Genomic DNA, 25,973 nt, shown 5'->3' on the forward strand with positions numbered 1-25,973 from the left:
ATGTAAACATCATCAGCCTACTGACTTAGTTGTGAAAAACCTGAAGAAGTTACTCACATATTGTGAAGATGTCTACTTGTATTACAAGCTGGCATATGAACACAAATTTTATGACGTTGTAAATGTGCTTCTGAAGGACCCTCAGACAGGTTGCTGTCTAAAGGACATGCTAGCAGGTTAGCTGGATTCAGATGACATGAGGATGGTTACTGCCAAGAATTCATACATGCCTGTTTTCTTATACTGAAATGAGGTACTGACAGATGTTTGTGGTCAGACTAGAGAAATGCCATGGGGATCTTTGATGTCTGATTGTAAAACCCCAGGACTGACCATACCAGTCCTTTGTGAATAGTGGGTGAAGAAGGAGAATTTTCACAAGGAAATTCCTATTTGAAAATAATTATTCATCTGTACCATTTTATATAGATATTGGTATTAAGATCAAAAGCTCCATCTTCCTCAGGATAGCTTCTACTTTAGGAGATGATACAATATTTAGTAAAGAATACCTGTGCCTGCAGATTCCAGTTTCAAAGGAATTTAATATTATTTACACAGTTAAGGAACAGATGATACATTTCCATTTATTAGAAACTGATCTCTATAATGAAATAATTTTAAATTCAGTGTATGTCATTATCACTGCTAAGGAAATCTTAGCCCTTGTCTGCCTTAAAACAATCTTTATTGGCTGTAATTATTGCTGTGTAGTCACTGCTTTCTGTTAATTCCTCAAATCATTTAGATGGTCCTGTCTTCCACTTAGTGGTCTACACAGCTTTGATTGAGGCTCCTAATTCCTGTGTAAGAGAAATTTAAAATATTTTTTGCTCTGTCCCTACTTCTGATTCTGTGGCAGTTTCAAAAAAAAGACTCCAACCACAGATTTGGTTAAATTGCTTAAAAGAAAATATATAATAGAGACGATCACCCTATCTCTGCTTACAGCCACAACCTGAGTTATAAGTTCAATTACTCCAAATAGATAGTTCTTCTAGGTACTTAATTAGGCCTTAGTATCTAAACAACCAAACAATTTCCCCAAATAAATAAGAAAAGGAAGGCAGCTCTATGCCTTTGTTGCTCTAGGGTGACACTATTAAGGACCTCACAAATCATTTTTGTTTTAAAACTACATCTACTCATCAAGCACTTATTAAGCTTTTTAAGTATACAGAGAACTGTAGTCCCAAGAGCTTTGTTCTTTACTCTCCAAAAATATCTCTTGGGAGGTAACACAAAATTTAAGTCCTCACAATAGTGACTTTTATTAAATTAGTTGCTTTATAAAACATTGCAGATGTCATAATTGTTAACATAACAATTTACCAAACTGTAGTTAAGTGGCGCAGTTTGCTGAACACGTTTTATAAAGGAAAGGAAATGCCAAAACCCTGTTAAAGCTGATCCACTGCAGCCTCAGAGAACAAAGGAGATTTGTTTCTCAGACACTTAAATCAATCAGACAAATAAAATAATAGGTAAGGAGTTTCCCTCCCCCATCTGAAGCACTCCATCAGCAGAATAGTCTGATAAATAGAAACTAGACAGTCTGTGCATTCAAGAGATTCCACAACTTGGTAATGCAATAATGGAGAGGTTTACCTTCTTCAGCTTCAAAGTTGGAGGGTTTTGGTCATTTAATTTTTAAGTATCAAACTAGTGCTTTTCAGCCGCCGTATCTTCACTCTGAGATAAGCAGTCTTCTTCACAATGTATTTTTAATATCCTCACGCTCAATTTTAAGACAAAGCAACTTTAATACTAGGTGCACACCACATGCCCTTGCAGCAGACTGCTTTTCTTGACAAGTTATGAAGTAGTTCAAGGAGGTATGGTTAAGGCTGTATTACTGAATGGTGCTGGTAAATACTACACAATTTTTTGTCATGTTGCAACCTTTGTTTCCAATTTAGTGACTGCTGCTATGGAATCAGATAGCAACAACAACAACATTATTAGGTCTGTTTTTTTAAACTATGATTTAGTAGCAATGGAGGTTCCCAATTTTAACCCCTTGGCAGCAAGATCCAAGTTCCCTCATTTGCACATTAGCACCTAAGTGTCAAGGGGTTAATAACCAGCACAAAAGATACTGCACTTCTGATTGTAGCATTTGGCAGAACTGAAAGGAAAGGAAGTTGTGCTACATGTTGAAGGGATTGTGGGCAACAGAAAGAAGACACCAGGAGAAGATAAAACGTCACATGAAGTCTTCAAAATCTTGTACATATCCTCCATCATAACCACCATAATCTGCCAGATCATCTTTCATGGTAGCCTTTAATCCCCCTCCGGGAACCACACCTTTCTTCTTCTTTTTGGCTTTGCTTTGCTGAAGATAAAAAGAGAATTAATTCATGAGATTTTATCTACTATGGGCATCTCATATGGTACAGCAACCCTCATAGAGTCAACAAAGCTCTGCTTCCAGAAAAACCTTAGTTCTCTAAAGGAGATCCCACACCTGACCCAGAGAAATTTCTATTATTCAGAAAAACATGGAACATGTCTGTAAACAAAAGGATGGTAATGGCACTCATACTCCTGTTCTATTCCAATATAAATGGTATTGGTGAATTGCTTGACTTCTCAGGCTCCTACTACACTTGTTGAGAATATTATGCCTATACCCCGATCCTTGTGTAATACACATTTCCCATGCAGCTAGCTCTTACCTTTTCTTGCTTCTGTTTTTCACTGCAAAGTACAGTCAATGAATTGGTAATCTTTTTCAAGTCATCAATTTCCACTAAAAAAAAAAAAAAATACCAGTAATTTTTAAGCATTTTGGAGAATAAGTAAAAGCAAAATATACATTCTTCCACAGTGTTATGAGAAATCTAATTTGTCCATCATGAACTTCGGTAACTTGAAAAGACTATTAATTTCTCCTGTTTAACATAACACGATGGAGAATCATTCAGTCTATGGCTAGGCTCACAGATCAGAACTGTTTAAAGTAAAATGGCAAACTCAGCAACAAAAATTTATAATAAACTGTAATTATAATGACACTGCTCAACCAGAGAGAAACTAGAAATGTCTGTATAGCTCACAGTGCTCCCTACCATTTTTCCTTATCCGGTCTAAATACGCAGAGAATAACCATGACTTATGGAAATAAACATCCTTGATGCTCAGTGAGGAGTATCTGAATGAATATGTAATGACAATTCTTAAACCTACAGATGATAACTCCCCACCCCTCGGGGTCTCCATCTTCTAGCATAGGAACGAGAATGAAGATGGTAGTTATCTCAGAAATCTAAGTGCCCCACCAGGAAATAAGCCTGTTTAGTGGACAACACATCCTTCCATCCTTATAAAAATATAAAGCTGGAAACAGACATGAGTTTTTAGCTACCCAAAAAAGTGTTCGGTCTGGTTAGAGAGCACCTTCAAAAACAGTAAAAATAGGGCTTCCCTGGTGGCGCAGTGGTTGAGAATCTGCCTGCCAATGCAGGGGACACGGGTTCGAGCCCTGGTCTGGGAGGATCCCACATGCCACGGAGCAACTGGGCCGGTGAGCCACAGCTGCTGAGCCTGCGCGTCTGGAGCCTGTGCTCCGCAACGGGAGAGGCCGCGATAGTGAGAGGCCTGCGCACCGCGATGAAGAGTAGCCCCCGCTTGCCGCAACTAGAGAAAGCCCTCGCACAGAAACGAAGACCCGACACAGCCAAACATAAATAAATAAATAAATAAACTTGAAAAAAATAAACTTTAAAAAAAATAAAAAACAGTAAAAATAGTATATGGAAAATAAAATACCAACTATGGGTATATCACTGATCAAATTCAGAACCTTCAGCTTAGTAATAATTTCCCAAAGAAAACCTAACTTAAAATTCATTGTGTAGGGACTTCCCTAGTGGCGCAGTAGTTAAGAATCTGCCTGCCAATGCAGGGTACACAGATTCAAGCCCTGGTCCGGGAAGATCCCACATGCCGTGGAGCAACTGAGCCCATGTGCCACAACTACTGAAGCCCGTGCGCCTAAAGCCTGAGCTCCGCAACAAGACAAACCACCACAATGAGAAGCCCGTGCACCGCAACGAAGAGTAGCCCCCGCTTGAGGCAACTAGAGAAAGCCCGCGTGCAGCAATGAAGACCCAACGCAACCAGATTAATTAATTAATTAATTAAGGGAAAAAAAAAAACTCATTGTGTAGAATTTATTTTTCTCAATCTTAAAAACAGCGAACACTAGCAAAAGCATCCTTCCCACCTTAGTGCTATACCACCCCGGGTTGTCACTCCCATATCCCCTGCCCCCTGAAATATATGACTCAGAGCACGAAGCCAAACCCATGGACCCAGAGAATGGGTGCCAGCTCTGCTGAGCAACTTGCATCTGGTCATGGGCTTCCTCATTTATAAAATGAACTGTGGTCTCACTCAGGCTCTAAAATTCTGTATGATTTTCCCCAAAAGACACTTTGCTAGCCGCCGCCTCCAATGTATAATTAGATAAAATAAGAAACTAGTGTTTTATTAGCTGTTGTGCCAACAAGCACAGATGTCTCTTTGGGAAGCCACTGTAAAAACACTCAGAAGGCACCCTCAAAAAGCAAAAACAAAACCGCTCAAACTCAATGTATATCTGCAGAACAACACTCCCAAGCTAACCGCTAAAAAGCAAATCTTAAATATATTAGAGCATCCCCTCCCCTCGAAAGTCAATCTCCATCCTCCTAAGTATGATGTGCCCCTACTTAAATCCATTCACAGAGGCCAGAGATTAGAATTACTTACATGAAATACACACATCTCGAACTAAGGCTTCCAAAAAACTAGCATAATATAGTGATTTTTCGTATTGTGTAATTTTATCTTTTAGTAACTTTCCAAACTCTGTGAAGTCATCCCTTGAAGATGGGTTCATAGCATCTATTCCATAAACTGTATTAATAACACCTGTAGGAGAAAGGGGACACAGAAAATATCAGAAAGATTTTTTTAAAGTTTAGAAACTAATTAGATACCTGAATAACCCTGTTATTTCATTCTAAAACAGAGGTTCTTAACCTGAATCTACTGAAATCCTTGGACAGAATTCAAATGGTCTGTACATAATTACTGTATCACAGGTTATTTCAATATTTTGATACCTATTTCAATATAACAGGTTTCCTTTGTAAGTAAAATCCTGTGTATTTTATGCATTTAAAAACAGTATATTAAGAAGGGGCCCAAAGGCTTCACCAGACTGCCAAAGAGTCCCTGGCACAAAAGCGATGCTCTTAAAGCATCTGTCCAAGAACAGCCCACAGAAAAGTTGGGAGAGAAAGAAAAAAGCAAAGCAAACGAAGATGGTTCCTGTGAAAGTATCCAGCTAACTACAGAAGCTAAATAAGAGCAAACCATGTGTTAAATCCCAATAGAAAAATTAATCTGGCCTAAAAGGATTCTAGGCGATTAGACACTATGCTTCTGTATACTCCTCAATTATCAAGTAAATTAGTTGTTAACATTGATCCAGTACTTTAGTATGAGAAACACATTAAAATCCTATTAACCAAATGATCACTGTATGAATACATATTTTTGCTTTTTAATCTATAATTGGTGTCCCATCTTAGAATTTATTACCACATAAACCCTTCTCTTTAATAAACACATGGGTGGCTTTTACCATGCTACAAAGACAGGATAGTGGCCAAGTGCTCTCTGTAATGAGATGCGTGTGGTTAAGACATGCCAAGCACTCGCCAGTGGAGCATCCATAGCAACTCTTGAGATTGCTAAAGACGCACTGAGAGAGAAGGTCATACTTCCAGTGAAAAGGAGAATGATCGCTACAGTCAGCCTGCTTGATCCATTTTAAAGAAGAAGGGGGGGGGGGTGGAAATCAAAATAACTAGATCCTTCTTGGCTCTAGGTTTCATTTAAAAGTTATTTAACTGTTTCAGGACTTCCCTGGTGGCACAGTGGTTGAGACTCTGCACTCCCAATGCAGGGGGCCCGGGTTCAATACCTGGTCAGGGAACTAGATCCCACAGGCATGCCGCAACTAAGAGTTTGCATGCCGCAACTAAGGAGCCTGTGTGCCGCAACTATGACCCAGGACAAGCAAATAAATACTGAAAAAAAAAAAGTTATTTAACTGTTTCAACACAACATTCTACTCTGAAAAGCACTCAATAGACAACAACAAACTTGGTTAAATGAAGTGAGAACTTTAATTATTTCTCTGACAATGTTTCTTACATTACCCTCTGTGCCATGTAACTATCCCCCTGGAACACTCTGAACTTATTATCTGTTCACAGAATCCTGAACATATCTTTTATCGTACACACTAACCACAGCTGCAGGCATGGCACACAGAAATGGAAGTCCTCTAAAGATAGGGCATGGTGAAGGCCAAGAAGGGGTACAGAAAGAAAGGACCCTGAGCACAAGAAGGCACAACCAAAGCTGAATGCCCCACTGGGACCAGCATACTATTGTCTAAATCTTATCCAGACATAAGACAACAGGACAGTCCTACAGTCAGTTCAATATTTAAGTCTCAAAGCTACAGACTTCACATTTCATCCAAATTTCATCCAGCGGATACATACATTTAAAGCAGCAGTATACTTTATTTGGGTCCAATGACTTTTTATCTTTTTTTTTTAACATCTTTATTGGAGTATAATTGCTTCAAAATGGTGTGCTAGTTTTTGCTCTATAACAAAGTGAATAAGCTATACATACACATATATCCCCATATCTCCTCCCTCTTGCGTCTCCCTCCCACCCTCCCTATCCCACCCCTCTAGGTGGTCACAAAGCACCGAGCTCATCTCCCTGTGCTACGCAGCTGCTTCCCACTAGCTAGCTATCTTACATTTGGTAGTGTATACATGTCCATGCCACTCTCTCACTTCATCCCATCTTACCCTTCTCCCCCTTCCCGTGTCCTCAAGTCCATTCTCTACGCCTGCGTCTTTATTCCTGTCCTGCCCCTAGGTTCTTCAGAACCATTTTTTTTTTTAGATTCCATATATATGTGTTAGCATACGGTATTTGTTTTTCTCTTTCTGACTTACTTCACTCTGTATGACAGACTCTAGGTCCATCCACCTCACTACAAATAACTCAATTTCATTTCTTTTTATGGTTCAGTAATATTCCATTGTATATATGTGCCACATCTTCTTTATCCATTCATCTGTCAATGGACACTTAGGTTGCTTCCACAATGACTTTTTATCTTAATCATCTTTTATACAATACTCAAAATAAATTATTCAAAAATCTGAACATGTATCTCACTCTACCTTAAGTAATGAAATCTCAAATATAAACAAAAGAGATTAAAAACTGCTTTCTACTATCTAAATTAGCCAGTATCATGTTTCTTCAAAAAGGTGTTTTCTGCATTTTCGTGACTAGTAAGACTTCCACGGTGTTCACTTGGAACTTCAATACTGCACTGTTATCACACCCCCACTTACCAAAAGTTTCTTTCGCTAATTCGAGGTCTGACTCTTCCTGTAATTTCTTTAGCCGCAGTTTATCTGCTAATTGTTCGTCTGGTGTTAGCACTTTAGATTCTTCAGGTTCTTCTAACTAAAATGAGACAGCAATGAAGTTTTAAAAGGGCTGGGATTATAATGGACTCAGAACATTTCTGTATTGTATGAATTTTTTTTCTAGACACATATAAATAATAGCAAACACTTATAAAGTGTTTACTGTATTTCAGGCATTCTTTTAGATACTCTTATCCCAATTTTACAAGAAAAAAACCTGAGGCACAGAGAGGGTAAGCAACCTGCCCATGGTAACAGAGGGTTAACTCAGGTGGTCATGTGACAGAGTTCAGATTTGAAGACTGGGTTTATTTTATGGTAATTTTTTTAAATTAAGGAATTGAGATTGCAGACGAGTTGAAAATGGCACTCTCACATACTGTGGCTAAGACTGTATATTGAAACAACCTTTCTAGGGTAACTTGGTAATATTTATCAAGTCTTAAAAATATTCTTATATGCTTTAATCAAATAATTCCACTTGTAGGTATTCATGTTAAGAAACCAAAGCTGCATACAAATATTTAACCAAAAGGAGGTCAAATGGGGTATTATTCATAATATCAAATAAATTTAGAGGTGACCTAAATGTTCCACAATAGAATGGTTAAATAAAGTAGATGGCACATCCATATGACAATACAATGTAGACAGAAAAAAAAATTTTTTCAAAGAATCAGAAAAACATTTCCCCCCTATTTATCTTTTTGTTCCACTTCTCTGAGATGACAGTTAACAGTTTAGTTTATATCCTTTCTATATACTGTGATACAAGTTTCTACAACAAATATGTTACTACAAGGGGCTATCTTTGATAATATTTATCAAAGTGGGAAAAGATGAAGGGAATTTGTGCCATTCATGGTTACCCATGCCTGTGCAGTTCGACAAGTTTGATTCAGAAGTCCACTTCTGAAATAGACCACATTTTATTTCTCATGGAGAAGATGAAATAAGAAAGGTCATGATGCCAAGTTAGGAAATCTCAGAACACTTTCTCGAAAGAAAAAGGGAAATATCTCAATTGTTTTAGTAGACATGAACATCATTAAGTATTTCCTGCATCAAAATTGAATATATCTTAACTCAATACTTGAGCTAAGATAAAATTAATTTACTCAAACTAAGGTTTCTTTATGTTGGAGACTAATATCAAGATACAACAAAATAAGTATAATTCTAACTTCAATGACCAAGAAAGATGAAATCAATACAACTTCTTAGACTGAGCTGTAAGAATCCATTGCTTGTTCTGATCATATAAACACACATGTAGGGACTTCCCTGGTGGTGCAGTGGTTAAGAATCCACCTGCCAGTGCAGGAGACATGGGTTCGATCCCTGGTCTGGCAAGATCCCACATGCTGCAGAGCAACTAAGCCCGTGTGCCACAACTACTGAGCCTGCGCTCTAGAGCCCGCGAGCCACAACTACCGAGCCCACGTGCCACAACTACTGAAGCCTGTGTGCCTAGAGACCATGCTCCACAACAAGAGAAGCCACCACAATGAGAAGCTCGCACACTGCAATGACGAGTAGCCCCCGCTCGCTGCAACTAGAGAAAGCCCTCACGCAGCAACAAAGACCCAACGCAGCCAATAATTAATTAATTAATTAAAAAACACACATGTAGGTATTTTTAGATATACAAATTATTAAAAAGAATCTAAAATGTTCCTGACTTGGGGGAAACAGACATTCTCACACACTGTTGGCCATGACAATTTGCTACTAAAAAGGAATTTTAGTAGCTGATTCCAGGCCTAAGGGAGTTTACCAGATAAGCTGGACATTACATTTTTTTCTTTTAATTTTTATTTATTTTTGGCTGCATTGGGTCTTTGTTGCTGCACGCAGGCTTTCTCTAGTTGCGGTGCGTGGGCTCTCATTGCGGTGGCTTCTCTTGTTGCGGAGCACGGGCTCTACGTGTGCGGGCTTCAGTAGTTGTGGCTTATGGGCTCTAGAGCGCAGGCTCAGTAGTTGTGGCGCATGGGCTTAGTTGCTCTGCAGCCTGTGGGATCTCCCCAGACCAGGAATCGAACCCGTGACCCCTGCATTGGCAGGCGGATTCTTAACCACTGTGCCACCAGGGAAGCCCCAGGCATTACTTATTGTGCCAGAAAACAAGGAACCTTTCAAAGACTAATGGAGTTCTGTCAAAAGGATGAAGATAGGAACAGCTTAGAGGGACCCCTACTGTCCAATGTTGGAACAATTTCAGCATCAAAAATAATCGCTGTGGGCTTCCCTGGTGGCGCAGTGGTTGAGACTCTGCCTGCCAATGCAGGGGACACGGGTTCGAGCCCTGGTCTGGGAAGATCCCACATGCCGCGGAGCAACTAGGCCCCGTGAGCCACAGCTACTGAGCCTGCGCGTCTGGAGCCTGTGCTCCGCAACAAGAGAGGCCGCAATAGTGAGAGGCCCGCGCACCGCGATGAAGAGTGGCCCCCGCTTGCCGCAACTAGAGAAAGCCCTCGCACAGAAACGAAGACCCAACACAGCCAAAAATAAATAAATAAATAAATTAAATAAATAAATAAAAATAAAAATAAGGGAGAGTGAAAGCATCCTCTCTCTTTCCTTAAAAAAAAAAAAAAAACCCACAAAATCCCTCATTTTTCACCACTTAAAGTTATTACACCCCCTCCTTACTCTGAAAATTGGCAATTAAAAGAAAAGAAGCTTTTACATTTTCTAATACAAACCATATCCAAAGTAACCAAATAGCAAAAAAGAAAAAAAAGCCAGCCAATAAAAAAATGGAAGAAAAGTCATAGAATGAAAAACCACCATTCTGCAATCCCTTAAGAAATAATTAGGCAATGATCATCAATGACACTAAAACTACTGGGTGACAAGTTGATGTGAAACTGGATTACCTGTAAGAAGAAATATGTAATTAATTTTACAACAGAAGGATCAGACTGTCACCAACTTAACCCAGTAATCAATTTTAGCATCACTAATAATAGGACAGACATTACATGACTCCTGATGTGTGTGATGCAATATGAAGCATACAGCATTACCTCTGAAGTATTCCAACCAAAAATGTTTAATCTGAATCCAATCAAACTTTCAGACTTCACCGCCAAGTTACAGGAAATTGTAACTACAAGGAAGCAATAAGACAAATCTAGAAGGTGGGGTGTTCTACAAGACAACTGCCCTACTCTCTTCAATAAGTCAATGTCATTTTAAAGAGAAAGACATACACTCTAAGAGACTTAGGATACATTAACAACAAAGTAAATGCAAGGTCCTTGTCTGAACAAACCATATGTAAAAACATTTTGGGACAATTAAAGAAATGTATATAAACTGAGTATTAGATGATGTTAAAAAATTATTGTTCATTACATTAGGAAAGTAATCATGTGAGAAACATTCTTGCTTTTTCAGAGATGCATACTGAAGTATTTAAAGGTAAAATGCATAATGTTTGTTATTTATTTGATTATATTTTAGCAAAAAAAGAACAGATGAAGTATGGTAAAATATTAACAACTGTTAAATTTAGGTAATTTGTATGATTATCCATCATGCTATTTGCTTGAAATTTTTCTTAATGAAAAGTCAAGGGAATTCCCTGGTGGTCCAGTGGTTAGGACTGGGCATTTTCACCGCGGGGGCCCAGGCTAAAAATAAAATAAGAAAGCTCGCCATGATCTATGGCAAGATTTCCATGATATATTAAATAAAGCAAGGTGAAAACTATAAAAATTGGCAGGAATATGACTATACAGTTGTATACAAATGTACAAAGTCACCTTGGAGACATCATAAACCAATATTTACTTATGGGATAGAGGGAGAGAAACAGGACAAATGAGTGAAGAGTTGGGAGTGCTTCTTAATACCATTCTGATTTTTGAATCATGTAAATGTGTTCTATTCAAAAAGCAAGTAAATTAACACAAAATTCCTGATCTTGCTCCAAATAATCAAGAACAAAAACATTTATACAGCACATGGCAGAGAAATGGACACTTTCTGTATTCACTCAAAATGTACACTGCAAAAAAAAAAAGACTAATCACAGCTAGAGAGAACTGCAGGCACTGACAAAAATCACTGACTATGGTCACAACACAGTCATGTTCCCAAATGTCTGTGAAAACTTAAAAAGGCATTCTAATACATAAAGCTTCTGGGTTTGGTTTTTGCAAAAACCACAAATTCAGTTTGTTTGGGATCATCTTATCTGACGGTATCCATTTATAGTCCTTACAAAGCCCTTCAAATGATTAGGTAATATTGCCTATTAAGATACTGCACCGCTACTGATGTGAGAATTCTATATTTTAGAAAATAAATAGTACTTACTATTAGGTAATATTAGGTAATACTGCCTGTTAAGATGCTGCACCACTACTGATGTGAGAATTCTGTATTTTAGAAAATAAATAGTACTTACCCTCTTTTTAATTTCTTCTTGCCTTTTCTTCTGCTGCCGTTCTTTCTCTTTTATCTTCTCTGCTGTTTTTTTCTTTTCTGAAATTTTTACTTCTGAAAGTAATGTTTTAATCACAGTTATCTTGAATACTTGCCAGTTTATGAATGAGACAGACATGATACTTATATACTTCAAGAGACCAAACCTCACCCAGCTCCAATTTCGTATGGTGATTTCCTGGCAAATAAGAATAGGAAAGTTCTGGGACTCTTCCTTTCTCCTCTCTAATTTGACCCCTAAGATCCAAACATCTCCCTTCTTATTTCCCTACAGTCCTTTAGGCAGGACTTAGATCATTCAACTATGATGCCTTATCTTTTACTCTCTCCTTTAACAAAAACACTCAAACAGAAATTTGGCAGGTATCTAATCTGATTATGTTTTGAGGAGAGAGAAGAGATACAAGGAGAAGAGAATGAAGTGGGAATGGAAGGATGTTTGGTTTCTAAAAATAACCAAAATTTCCGATTTTGTAGGCATTTTCTCATTTGTCTTAACATAAGCATCAGATATTCACTAAGATATAAAACCAAAAATGGAAGAACCCCAATGGCTCACCTGGTTTTACTTCTGCTTCTTCTTTTTTTTCATCATCATCATCATCATCCCAGTTATCCTAAAGAAAAGGACCTCCGTTAATAATTCTTGCATGTTTACTTTTCCATGTGATCTTTATTATCAGCTTGTCTAACTCCACAGAAACAAGTTTGTTGGGGTTTTTTTTGGTGTTGCATTAAATTTCTAAATTAATTTTGGGAGAACTGACATCTTATAATGTTGAACTGCCCTAGCCAAGAAAAAGGGCTATCTTTCCATCTGTTCAAGGCTACCTCTGTATCTTTCAAGGAGTGTTTTAAAGTTTCTCTTAGAGGTTTTGCGCATTTCTCTTTAGGTTTATTCCTAAGTATTTCATCATCTCTGTTGCCATTGTAAATAGGTTTTTTTTTTCCCTTTTATGTCCTCTAACCAGTTACTATTTTAGTATAGAAAACCTATTGGTTTTTTTATGTTAATTTTATATCTTGCTACCTTACTAAATTCATTTCACTTAAGTTAGTTCCATCACTGATTCTCTAGGGTTTTCCCAGGTATACTACCATATCATCTGCAAACAAGAGATAGCTTTACTTCTTCTTTACCAATTCGTGTGCCTCCACAGTTGATTTCTCTAACTGCACTGGCAAAACCTCTAGTACAGTGTGAATGAACAGTGGCAGAGAAAATGGGCATCATTGCTTTGTTCTTCTCTTAATGGAAATGCCTCTAGTGTTTTCCCCATTAAGTGCTATGTACCCCACCACATTTATGCAGTAAAATTTAATCTTTTCTTTTATTCCCTCTGGATTCCAAGTCAATTAGAAAGTCTTTTCTTTTTTTTTTAAATTTATTTATTTTATTTATTTATTTTTGGCTGTGTTAGGTCTTCGTTGCTGCACGCAGGCTTTCTCTAGTTGCGGCGAGCGGGGGCTACTCTACATTGAGGTATGCAGGCTTCTCACTGCGGTGGCTTGTCTTGTTGCGGAGCACGGGCTCTAGCCGCACGGGCTTCAGTAGTTGTGGCTCGCGGGCTCTAAAGCGCAGGCTCGGTAGTTGTGGCGCACAGCCTTAGTTGCTCCGCGGCATGTGGGATCTTCCCGGACCAGGGCTCGAACCTGTGTCCCCTTCGTTGGCAGGTGGATTCTTAACCACTACGCCACCAGGGAAGCCCAGAAAGTCTTTTCTTAAAGCAAGGAATTTTCTTCTAGAACGTGTATGCTTTCATTGTTTTTTCATTTAGATCTCTGATCCACCGGAGGTTTTTCTTTTGTATGGTGTCAAGTATGGATCTAATTTTATCTTTTTCCAAATGGTTACCCACTGTCACAGCACCATCTATTGAAAAGTCCACCTTTCCAATATTTTCTAACTATAAATGGAGTATAATCTCTAAAAATTGTGAACCACTATGTTGTACACCTGAAACTTATAATATTGTAAATCAGCTATATCTCAATTTTAAAAAAAGTCCATCTTTGCCCTGTGATTTACCATATACTAAATTTTCTTAGGTACCTGGTCTATTTCTGTTTTCTATTCTACCCACTGGTCTGTTGTCTCTTCACGTACCAGTACCTACTGTTTTGATTAGAGGCTTTATCGTATGTAAGCTGGGGCTAGTCACCCCTTGCAGGTTTTCAGGGTTTTTTTACTGTTTTCCTGGCCATTCTTGCACATTTGTTTTTCCATATGAACTCTTATATCAACTGGTCTAACTCCACAAAAAAGCTTCTCCATTAACAATTAAAACACAAGACAACCAAGCCAAAACTAACAGCCTCTCTTAAATAATTCACAGTTGTTTTAAATGAAAAATTGAGCAGTCTTTATACTTCTTACTTCCCCAAATGTAAAGGCATCCAACATTCTAGCTAATGGCTTGATTATTTCAAGCAATATTCCATACAACACAACCCTGGTTAATGAATTAAATCTTTATAAAAATTTAAGCCCAACACTATAAATCAACTATATTTCAATTTTAAAAAATTAAATTAAAAAAAAGTTAATCCCAGTATTAGAAAAGTCATGAGCTGATCAACAGCTTCGTGGAACCCACTCCCTAAATTGGGTGAGGCACTTTAAGGTGGATCTATACTGTCTTTTCTATGGCCAGCACAGTCACTGGGCTAAATATAAACCAATTATCAAACAATCTTCTAAAGGCTCCAAAGAAGTTAGAAGGTTTAAGTTTAATAGAGAAAGACACAGCCCTGTGTTTAAATATGCTTTAATCTATAGGTAGCCTGACCACTGTCTCAACAACCGCCAGGCACACCAGGACACGTCACTGGAAGCTGAGCCACAGCATGGCAGGTGCAAAGCAGGAGGCCCTGACGCTACTGGAAGATGCAGAGGCTGACTAATGTGCCATAACTATGACACCAAGCTTCTGGTTTTTAACAAGACAGGTCATAAATCTGAATCAGTCTAGGTATATAAACTAACCAAGCCTTGATTCTTAATAAAAATCTGTAAATCCAAAGAAATAAAAAATCCTGATTAAGGCTGCCATGGGGTCTGCAAGCAGTGGGAAGAACTTTGTACAAAAGCATTTTTATAATAACTTTACCTTCGCAATTTAACCCTTAGTTCATAGTTAACAAACAGAATGAAAGCAAACCAGCTAGTCATTGTTTGAACATCTGAGACACTAGATTAGAAATTAGACAGCAAATGTTTATATTACCCTGCTGGTTTGCTTAAGTGCTTGTATCAATACACCATAGTACAAAAGGAACCAGAGAGCTAAATATAAAAGTTAACTACTACCAGGAGTTTTTTGTCATTTTATTCTTCACAGAACACAGGAAAGCTGGGTCTGTGAGTGATGTGCTGCCTAGATGGTGCTTCAGATAAAAGGACCATCTGCTTACTTCCAGGGGATGTTTATTTATAACTCCCTACTAATAACAGTGATGATGATAATAATAACAATAGATAGCATTTACTGAGGGCTGACTTTGCACCAAGCACTGTGCAACGTACTTTATGTTTTATTTTTACTTTTTAGAATAAAAAGAATAAAATACCTAGGAATAAACCTACCTAGGGAGACAAAAGACCTGTATGCAGAAAACTATAAGACACTGATGAAAGAAATTAAAGATGATACCAACAGATGGAGAGATATACCATGTTCTTGGATTGGAAGAATCAACATTGTGAAAATGAGTATACTACCCAAAGCAATATACAGATTCAATGCAATCCCTATCAAATTACCAATGGCATTTTTTATGGAGCTAGAACAAATCATCTTAAAATTTGTATGGAGTCACAAAAGACCCCGAATAGCCAAAGCAGTCTTGAGGGAAAAAAATGGAGCTGGAGGAATCAGACTCCCTGACTTCAGACTATACTACAAAGCTACAGTAATCAAGACAATATGGTACTGGCACAAAAACAGAAACATAGATCAATGGAACAAGATAGAAAGCCCAGAGATTAACCCACGCACCTATGGTCAACTAATCTATGACAAAGGAGGCAAAGATATACAATGGAGAAAAGACAGTCTCTTCAATAAGTGGTGCTGGGGAAACTGGACAGCTACATGTAAAAGAATGAAATTAGAATACTCCCTAGCACCATACACAAAAATAAACTCAAAATGGATTAGAGACCTAAATATAAGACTGGACACTATAAAACTCTTAGAGGAAAACATAGGAAGAACACTCTTTGGCATAAATCACAGCAAGATCTTTTTTGATCCGCCTCCTACAGTAATGGAAATAAAAACAAAAATAAACAAATGGGACCTAATGAAACTTCAACGCTTTTGCACAGCAAAGGAAACCATAAACAAGACGAAAAGACAACCCTCAGAATGGGAGAGAATATTTGCAAACGAATCAACGGACAAAGGATTAATCTCCAAAATATATAAACAGCTCATTCAGCTCAATATCAAAGAAACAAACACCCCAATCCAAAAATGGGCAGAAGACCTAAATAGACATTTCTCCAAAGAAGACATACAGACGGCCACGAAGCACATGAAAAGATGCTCAACATCACTAATTATTAGAGAAATGCAAATTAAAACTACAATGAGGTATCACCTCACTCCTGTTAGAATGGGCACCATCAGAAAATCTACAAACAACAAATGCTGGAGAGGGTGTGGAGAAAAGGGAACCCTCTTGCACTGTTGGTGGGAATGTAAATTGATACAGCCACTATGGAGAACAATATGGAGGTTCCTTAAAAAACTAAAAATAGAATTACCATATGACCCAGCAATCCCACTACTGGGCATATACCCAGAGAAAACCGTAATTCAAAAAGACACATGCACCCGAATGTTCATTGCAGCACTATTTACAATAGCCAGGTCATGGAAGCAACCTAAATGCCCATCAACAGACGAATGGATAAAGAAGTTGTGGTACATATATACAATGGAATATTACTCAGCCATAAAAAGGAACGAAATTGAGTCATTTGTTGAGAAGTGGATGGATCTAGAGACTGTCATACAGAGTGAAGTAAGTCAGAAAGAGAAAAACAAATATCGTATATTAATGCATGTATGCGGAACCTAGAAAAATGGTACAGATGAGCCGGTTTGCAGGGCAGAAGTTGAGACACAGATGTAGAGAATGGACACCAAGGGGGGAAAACTGCGGTGGGGTGGGGATGGTGGTGTGCTGAATTGGGCGATTGGGATTGACATGTATACACTGATGTGTATAAAATTGATGCCTAATAAGAACCTGTAGTATGAAAAAACAAACAAACAAAACAACTAATACTAAACTTTCATTGGGTTATTTGTATGGAAATATGTTAATATAAATGTTTCAGACATTACATGAAATTTCTAAAAATCTTATATTTGTATTTGTATGGAAATATGTATGGAAATATGTTAATATAAATGTTTCAGACATTACATGAAATTTCTAAAAATCTTATATTTGTATTTGTATGGAAATATGTATGGAAATATGTTAATATAAATGTTTCAGACATTACATGAAATTTCTAAAAATCTTATATGTTCTGGTATAATGTTATAAGTAATAATCCTAGTTATTACTTTAAAATGTATATCTCAGAAATAACCAATTTTCTTGTCAACTGCATTATTATGAACTTTCATCAAATCTTTAACTGTGGTCATTTTTAAGTCTTTTGTCATTTACAGACAGTTCTGGGTGTACTCTGATGCTTTTGCAAATATGTTCCTATAAAAGGGTTTCATCTTCAAGAAATTCATGGAAAAGACTCTGACAAGTACAGGTTTCTGGTAACTGACTGTACTGCTGAACTGAATGAATAAGCATTTTCAGAACTCTAATGAAAAACTGATGAACTCAAAAAAGTGCTAACAAAAGATCAAGATGGAAAACAAAATTAATTACATGGGACTGAGTGAACTGATGAGGATGAGTATAATTTTTGTGACTTTCTGTCTGAATTAAAAAAAAAATCCCACAAGGACTCAGAGGCAAAGAATATACAAATCAATTTTCACTGCAAAGTAAAGGAGCTGTTACAGTGGAGGATTACTGGACTGAATGTCAATATTATAACATAGTATGAATGTGTTTCAGGTCTGGAAATTGCAATCATTGTTGCTTTTGTTGTGGTCATCCATGTACAATGCTTGGTGTCAGTCTATTTATCTCTTGTAAAAATAAAATACAGTGTGTGTGTGTGAAAAAAAAAAAAAAAATTTTGGCTGCACAGAGAGGCTTGTGGGATTTTAGTTCCCCAGCCAGGGATTGAACCTGGGCCCTTGGCAGTGAGAGCACAGAGTCCTAACCATTGGAAACCCAGGGAATTCCCCAAAGGACTTTACATATAGTAACAATTAACCCTCACAAAAGTTCTGTAAGTAAGGTGGTGTTATCCCTACTTTACATATAAGTACACTAAGGCCCAGAGATAGCTATCCCACAATCTGAATGGAAAAATAATGAAGGAACCTGTTTTGAACAGGCCAAAGTTCCTTTAAAGCGTCATATTAAACATGACTTCTTAACTGAGTGCTGAAGTATAAAATAAATGTCTGGGAACTAGGTCCCTCCACACCAAAATCTGTTCTTTCAATTAGTTCTGGAATGAGGTCCCCTGGAATTTCAAGGAACCCCATATCAAAGAGAAGGGTTACAGTACATACTAAGATATGCCCAGCTACAACTATGTCAATTATTCATCTCAAATTGCCTGTGCTAGATTTCCACTAATTTTAACAAATGAGTCTAGCAGCCTCTGGTACTAGGAGGCCAAGAAGGGAGAGGTATAGCTGGAAATGAGCAGCTCCATCCCAGTAACTCCAACATAGAGAAACAGCACAACAGAGTAACATTTTTGTTCAATGCTGATGTGCCTCAGTTCCCTTTACCAGTAAAACATCACCCCACCCATATCACTGCTCCTTCAGTATCTCATTTGCACTAACTCTATGCCCCACCCCTACCCCGCCCTGGTTTCCCTATCAAAGAATAAACCTTATTCCAGACAGTCATTACATTGTCCCATCAGTGCAAGCATAACAAGGCTACCTAGAATTCCACCACAGAATGGATTTTAGTAGCAAAAACAGTGGTTCCTATCAATAAGTCCTGGAAACAGCCATGACATCTGCTCCTCAGTTCATAAAAGGACCATGAAAGGCACCCTCACCCCAGACTGCTTGAAACAGTAATAACTGCCCTGAAGTTATTCCTATACTGAGGACAAATTCCTAAAGAAGGAGCATAGTGATGTCAGCAAAAAGAGACTGGCCATACTTGCAAATAGATGCAGAAGGCCAGGTAGCTTTCCCCCAGAACTTAAGAGTTTCTGCATCCTTAGTTATAAAAGTAAATGTATAAAAGTAGACGAATGTCTACATCTGCCCAATTTTCCATAAACATCAGGACTTTGTAAATGCTGACAATAAATTCAGATAAAATGTAAGAAGGGTTCCAAGAGAAACACCTAAAATGAACACTTAAAATAGGGAGTTAAGTCTATAATTTAGTAAGCCCTAAATGGTTGTTTTTGGTTCAAAAGATTACCTATAAATATCCAGTTACATTCTTTACCCAATTATCATTGGTAGCCAATAACTCTTCCAACTATAATATCCAATCTATCTCCAAAAGTATTAACCAGGCTGCTCTCCTGAAATGGCCAGCTTCCTTAGAAGAGAGGCTGTTGATAAACTACTCGCTTATCTATACTCATGTTCTACAGACACACACCCAGCATCATTTGAGCCACTTCTCTGAGAGATGGCTGCTTTTCAAGTTTAAAACCTGCTTCCCAATCAAATATGACTAAGAATTGAAAACATAACATAAAAAATTTAAACCCTGCTTTCTTTTTATTCTTAATAATGCAGCCAATAGTTGGCCAGTCTGTCATTTTTATAATGTACAACTACAGAATGTCACATGCAATGAGAGAACACATTTAGGGCTGAAAATGTTTTCCAACTTAAGCAAGATATATTTATAGATCGTCAAATAGAAGTAGCTTCAAATGAGCAGTAAATTTCTTCTGTCCCACAGCAATAGCCCATTAACTAACATATACTCCTCCCCCTTTCTTTAGTTTGGTTTAGATAAAGCGTAATCTCTTGCAGTAAGAGTCATTTACTGGTGTTCTGTAAGCTGTACCAACCTGCTCTGAGAAGCCTCAGAACTCTGTAGTGAGCTCCTGCCATGGCTAGACCTGCCAGGAAAGTTTAGTTTTTAAAAGAAGCCCAAATATTCTTTCATCACCTCAAAACTATGATGGTCTCTGGAAGCCAAGGTACCTCTCTCAATAAATTCTACTTCACTTAATTCAATTCATTAAGTTTTTAACACCCTACTATGGCTCAGCACTCTGCTAAATTCCATCTGAATGCTGACCTGTCTCATATTTGGAACTGTTATCAATTCTACTTTAAATTCCTGGCTAAGCTAGATCAAGAACAAGACACTGAACTCTAAACAAGTGGCTTATTTATTTTCAATGGTCCAGCATGACAAACATATTAGGTAAACATTTTTCAGTATTTTTTTTCTGCCTTTTAAATTCTTAAGATGTCATTTATTGTGTTTTTCTTTTAAAAAGGAAAAAACAAAAACAAAACAAAAAAGGTAAAAGGAGATTCAAATTGCAAAACAAAGGAGAATACAGAGGCACAAGTGGAGGAGTTGTTTACTCGATAGAAACAAGGTAGCCGAGTTTAATTATGGCGAACTGGGTAGGGGGCCCGGAGGGGGTAATGGATGCCTTATTGTAAAAATAACCGTCCTAACTAAACATGCTTCCTAACTAAAAACTTACTAGTTTATAAAAAAAACTGTCAAGGTATTGAAATGATATAATTGGTATTTTCTTCAAAATAATCTGGTTTGGGGAGGAAAGCAGTAAGTGGGGATACAGAAGATAAAAGATTGGTCATGGTTTCTTAAAATTTTATTTTTCTTTATTTTATTTTTTGGCTGTGTCGGGTCTTAGTTGTGGCACGCAGGCTTCTCTCTAGCTGTGGTGTGCAGGTTCTCTCTCTAGTTGTGGCGCGTAGGCTCCAGAGTAGGTGGGCTCTGTAATTTGCAGCACATGAGCTCTCTAGTTGAGGCGTGTGGGCTCAGTAGTTGCGGCACGCAGGCTTAGTTGCCCCGTGGCATGTGGGATCTTAGTGCCCTGACCAGGGATCGAACCTGCGTCCCCTGCATTGGAAGGCAGATTCTCTACCACTGGACCACCAGGGAAGTCCCTGGTCACGGGTTTATTAAACTTTTCTTTCCACTTCTGTATGTGTTTAGAACTTTTCATAAGTTACACACACACACTTCCAGATACCCATTTCCTAGCAAAATGCCACCTTCTGAGAACTTCCCAGCAATCTCCAATTTCTTTGAAATACAGATCCCCTACTTCAGAAGTAATGTTTCCAACGCTTAAAAATGTCCTTACTCTGGTAGATTTAAACTATTAACCAGGATAGGATCCTAACAGACAGTTGAACGGGCACGATGAGGCAGAGAGTTTTCAACTAAGTCAGCTCTCTAGGATCTTTTAAAGAAATTCTGTAATAACATTACAGAAGCAAATGTCTGAGATGCTTGATCAAAGCCAGAAGTTTTCTCAAAACAAACTCTACACACTCTGAATAAATCTAGCTTCTAATCTGTTTTACTGAAATGATGGGATACTAGTAAAATGGAGTAAAAGTTGTATTGTTCCAGCTTGCAGTGGGTAGGTACTCACTGCCTTCTTTCTTTCTTTTTTTCCATGTATCTATTTGGCTGCGTTGGGTCTTCACTACTGCGCACGGGCTTTTCTCTCGTTGTGGCAAGCGGGGGCTACTCTTTGTTGCAGTGCACTGGCTCTAGGCACACAGGCTTCAGTAGTTGTGGCACGTGGGCTCTAGAGAGCAGGCTCAGTAGTTGTGGCACACGAGCTTAGTTGCTCCGCAGCATGTGGGATCTTCCCGGACCAGGATCGAACCCGTGTCCCTCACACTGGCAGGCGGACTCTTAACCACTGCACCACCAGGGAAGTCTGTGCCTTCTTAATCAACACAGCCTACACACCATTCCAGCAATGGGGAAGGAGTCCAGAGATATATGCCAAGCAAACAATTCCTCCCAGTGCCTCTGCATAACATCAGAATAGTACAGAAAGGGAATATAAAGCTAATGTGACATGAAAGTACGCTCCCTAGTTCTCACCTTTTCACTGGGAAGAAGCATAGACTCCCCCCCCCCATGAATATTAAAAATTCTACAGTTTCACCTAAATGCACTGCCACTTTCAGATAGCTATTTGAAAAGTCAAGGGCAGCAAAATGCTATATCTACTGAAAGACAGTAAACTACTGAAGCAAGTTACTGTAACGAAGACCTCAGTTTTCCTTTCATTTCTCAGGACACTACAAATGACATTAAACCTATACTCTTAAAGGTTAAACACTAGATGCTGACATAAACTGAAGAACTTACTGTTTCTACATACCTTACTTTTGAAGGACTTTTCAAAAATTCACATACTGTATTATTTAAGGACTATGATTATTCGATCTCATGGAAACTAAACCTTGTTAGCATCTCCTTACAAAAGGATTAAACGCTAAAACATTAGAAATCAGAAATTTGGTATTATAGGTATCCCCTCACTTTTTAAAGTTCACTTTATGCCACTTCGCTTTTTCGAATGACCTTCATTAATAACTGTGCTCGCTAAGTAAAAGAAATCCAAAGAGGATTTTCGCTTTTATTACAAGTGAAAATAGCATTTGTTTTTGCACTGAGCCATTATAGAGGCAGCGTGCACCCAAGCAGCAAGAGTGGCACCGCCAAGGCCAAGCTCCTTCTCCACCAAGCTGCTCAGCATCTCAGCATCAAGCTGTCATAGCTTTGAACTGTGTCTGCGAGCATCTGTGCTTTACCTTGATTCATCTTGTGCATTTGTTAGCAAGATGTGTCCTAAGGCAATTGCTTCTTTCAGCTTAGGGAAGGTTTCATAGGAATGCTCTACTTTCGGATAGCAGGGAAAACCTGTACTCACTACCATTCAAAGTGACAAATTTCAACTCTAGACTGGTAACCTCTGAGCAAGCAAAAACTTGCTTGATAACCATGGTCATTCAGTTCAAAACAAAAAATTCACAGTAAACAGCCACCGTGGAGAGAACTTACTCCTACTGAGCTTAAGAAAGCACAAAAAAATGTGGCACAAAAATAACCCCAGCTACTCGATCTAAACAGCCTAAAGATATTTTCCATTAGCCAGAAAAATATTCTCTCTTGCAGAGAGAGAGAATTAACATTTACTGAGTGCCTACCAAGTGCCAGGCAACTCTGCTTAATGCTTGACATATTATCTCATTTAAAGTGCAAAATAATCCTCTGAGGTAGCTTCTGTAATGACAAGATTGGGAAATGGAAGAGAAAAAAAAAAGGATTAAAAAACTGGTTCATGACCACAAACAGAAAATGTCAAGGCAAAAATATAGATCCAGGTCTGTCTATTCCAAACTACTAGGAATCAAACTATTCCATGAACACCTTATCTTGGAAATCTTGGAGAAACTCAACAGAAATAAACCAGCATTTCAACATGGAAATAAAATGGACAAGTTCAGCTTTCTACTCCAATATCAACTTCAAAGTTTATGTAAAAGAAATAAGCTACTTGTATAAAAGAAAGAAATTCTGCACTAAAAGAGTGCAAAGAGGCGAGATGACCTTTAGGGTACATAAGATTTACCTTTTTGTAAATAAGATTTACAACTTATAAATCTCCAAAATTAGTTCCAAGTGGTAAGAATTATATTTATCAGGATTGACACCATTTAGATACAATAGTTTCAGTCAGGCTTCTTCATGATATCAGTCTAGACTACTTCATTCAAACTTCATTTTCTGGTAATTCTTTTCTGATTTCTCTAGTCGTTTCTTCTCACTTATTCCCAATTTTCATAACAGATGTCTTAACTCCTACATCCACTCTGCACAGAAAAAGTGAAAGGACAAATCTGAACTAAAGGCTCAAAACAGAAAATCTGCTACAATGTAGGGAGGTAACTAATATCTTGCAATGAGGCTGATAACACAATCCATTCCCATGTCTATACAACATTTAAATGAAGCATTTAAGTATCTTCACAATAGTATTGCTCATTTATTAACCCCAAGATTTGCAAAGCTCAGGTCATCCCTGAACCTCAGGCTGTTCAATGAATTGGACATCCACCTCATCAGACTCAGGTAAAATGGGTAAAATGTAACAAAAGCAGTATTAACACAAAATTCAGAGTGATTACCTAGCTTAAATTTTTTTCAACCCAAGCAGAAGGATTTGTAGGGTTGTTAGCATGAGCTGAAGGGTAGAAGTTAGAAGAGTAAAACATTCACTAAATGAATCGAAACCATAAAAAACCATTTTCCAACTCATACTAAACTTTATCTTCACAAAAATAAAAAGATTTTGAAAACTCTGTTAATAAGAGTCTTAACATTCTGTGCTTAAGACTTTTGTAGCTACCTGAAAAACAAAAACGAATGCAGTAGGCATAATGTCATCTGAAGCTGCATCTAAAGCCCCCAGGAGTTCTCAAAAACAAACGAACATGGTAAATCGGGTTCAAATCTACAAGGCATAGGAAAAACAAACAACCACCAAAAAAACACAAAACACTGACTCCCTCGTCTTCTCCAACCACCAAATCTTCACTATTCCCTTACGCGTTCGTGTGTAGATGAATAATAGGTCGCTGTGTGGACTACCCAGGTTTCTCATCACTAATTGCTAGCTATCTCAGTACTCAGTTCATCCTTTTACCACAGGATGCAAGAAGAGAGGCTAAAAATTACTGCATTTGTGTGGGGGGAAAAAAAAAAGTGGCTGAAATTAAACCACAATATTTCACTCATTTAACACCTCAAACAAACTCTACAAATGGGCCTTCGGGGATATAAATGAGTTATTGGCCCCGGGGAGACCTGGGCTTGAAAGCGCAGGTGGGCTGCAAGACTTTCCATATGGGATAAGCCAGGGGCTCCATTCTCAGCTTCCCAGTCTCATCCCCGCGAGCAACTCCGGACCGCGAAGTTTGCACGTGGGCCGGTCCAGCCCCTGCTGTCACCTCCCGTCCCCAGTTGGCGGGTGGGTTCCAGGCCGGAGAGCAGACCTTCAAAGAAGGGCTGGCCCCAGGGCTAAGGTTAGGGCTGGGGCCGGCGACTCGCCAGGGAAGTTCAACAGACCACGCTGCCCGCCTCCGGCCCATATGGCCGGCGAAAGGAGGGGAACAGGGCACCGCCAGGCCCTAAGCTCCCGCCTAGACCCACGGCCCGCAGGCCCGGGCGGCGCCCCTGGGCCCACAGTCCGTCCGCCCGCCCGTCGGCGGGCAACTCTGCCCGCGACGGCGCCAGCCCGCTCCAACACTGCTCGGAGCCCCGGCCCGCACCCACCTTGACGTCCTCGTCCTCGTCCTCGCCTTCCCAGCGGTCCCCGCCGGCGGTGCCGCCGCCCCCCACCTTCCGCACCGGGTCTTCCACGGAGAACGTGTCCGCGTCTACGAAAGAGAGCGAGCCACGTTAATGCCTGCCTGGGCGTGGGGCCAGCGCAGGCCCGGGCCCTGCCGCCGGAACTTCTCCTCACCCCAGGAGTCGGAGTCCCCCGCCGCTGCCGCCGCCATCTCGAGCCGGGTGTAAGCGTGTGCGAGTAGAGAGCGAGCAAAGAGTTAGCGCGGCGGAGGTGACTCACTGGATCTGCTCTCGTTGGCCGGCGCAGGGCACGCTGGGACCTTGGCTGACTGAAAGCCAGGGCCCAGGCCCCGCCCCTTCTGGCGGCTGCTGGGGCGACGTGCGCGCGGGCCGGAAGGGGGCGCGGAATGCGGCGGGCGAGGCGGAGTGTCCTGTACTCCACGCCCCGGGGAGGTCCTGTGGGCTAGTGGGGTGGGGAGAGAGGAAGCGGCAGAGGGAAGGCACCCAATCCTGGGCCCTGGGAAGGAAATGTAA

At 39.2% G+C, this 25,973-nt stretch overlaps 2 protein-coding genes across 2 annotated transcripts in view; one reads left to right on the top strand and one right to left on the bottom strand.

The window, feature by feature from the left end:
* The window catches only part of SPG11 (SPG11 vesicle trafficking associated, spatacsin), a 93,169-nt gene extending 92,267 nt beyond the window's left edge, over positions 1 to 902 (top strand). Inside the window, exon 40 of the mRNA XM_036844768.1 lies at positions 1 to 902. Within this exon, the coding sequence (XP_036700663.1) occupies positions 1 to 181 (181 nt within the window). The 3' untranslated portion in view covers positions 182 to 902.
* EIF3J (eukaryotic translation initiation factor 3 subunit J) lies at positions 614 to 25,686 on the bottom strand. Its single transcript, XM_036844770.1, has 8 exons — positions 25,615 to 25,686; positions 25,425 to 25,528; positions 12,541 to 12,598; positions 11,944 to 12,035; positions 7,449 to 7,563; positions 4,759 to 4,920; positions 2,682 to 2,755; positions 614 to 2,338 (listed from the first exon to the last, which is right to left on the bottom strand). Exons 1-8 carry the CDS (start codon positions 25,649 to 25,651, stop codon positions 2,207 to 2,209), a joined length of 774 nt encoding a protein of 257 aa, XP_036700665.1. The 5' UTR covers positions 25,652 to 25,686; the 3' UTR covers positions 614 to 2,206.
* Positions 25,687 to 25,973: the final 287 nt, after the last annotated feature.

The sequence above is a fragment of the Balaenoptera musculus genome, chromosome 2, assembly GCF_009873245.2.
Source record: "Balaenoptera musculus isolate JJ_BM4_2016_0621 chromosome 2, mBalMus1.pri.v3, whole genome shotgun sequence".
In the NCBI taxonomy this organism is placed as follows: domain Eukaryota; kingdom Metazoa; phylum Chordata; class Mammalia; order Artiodactyla; family Balaenopteridae; genus Balaenoptera; species Balaenoptera musculus.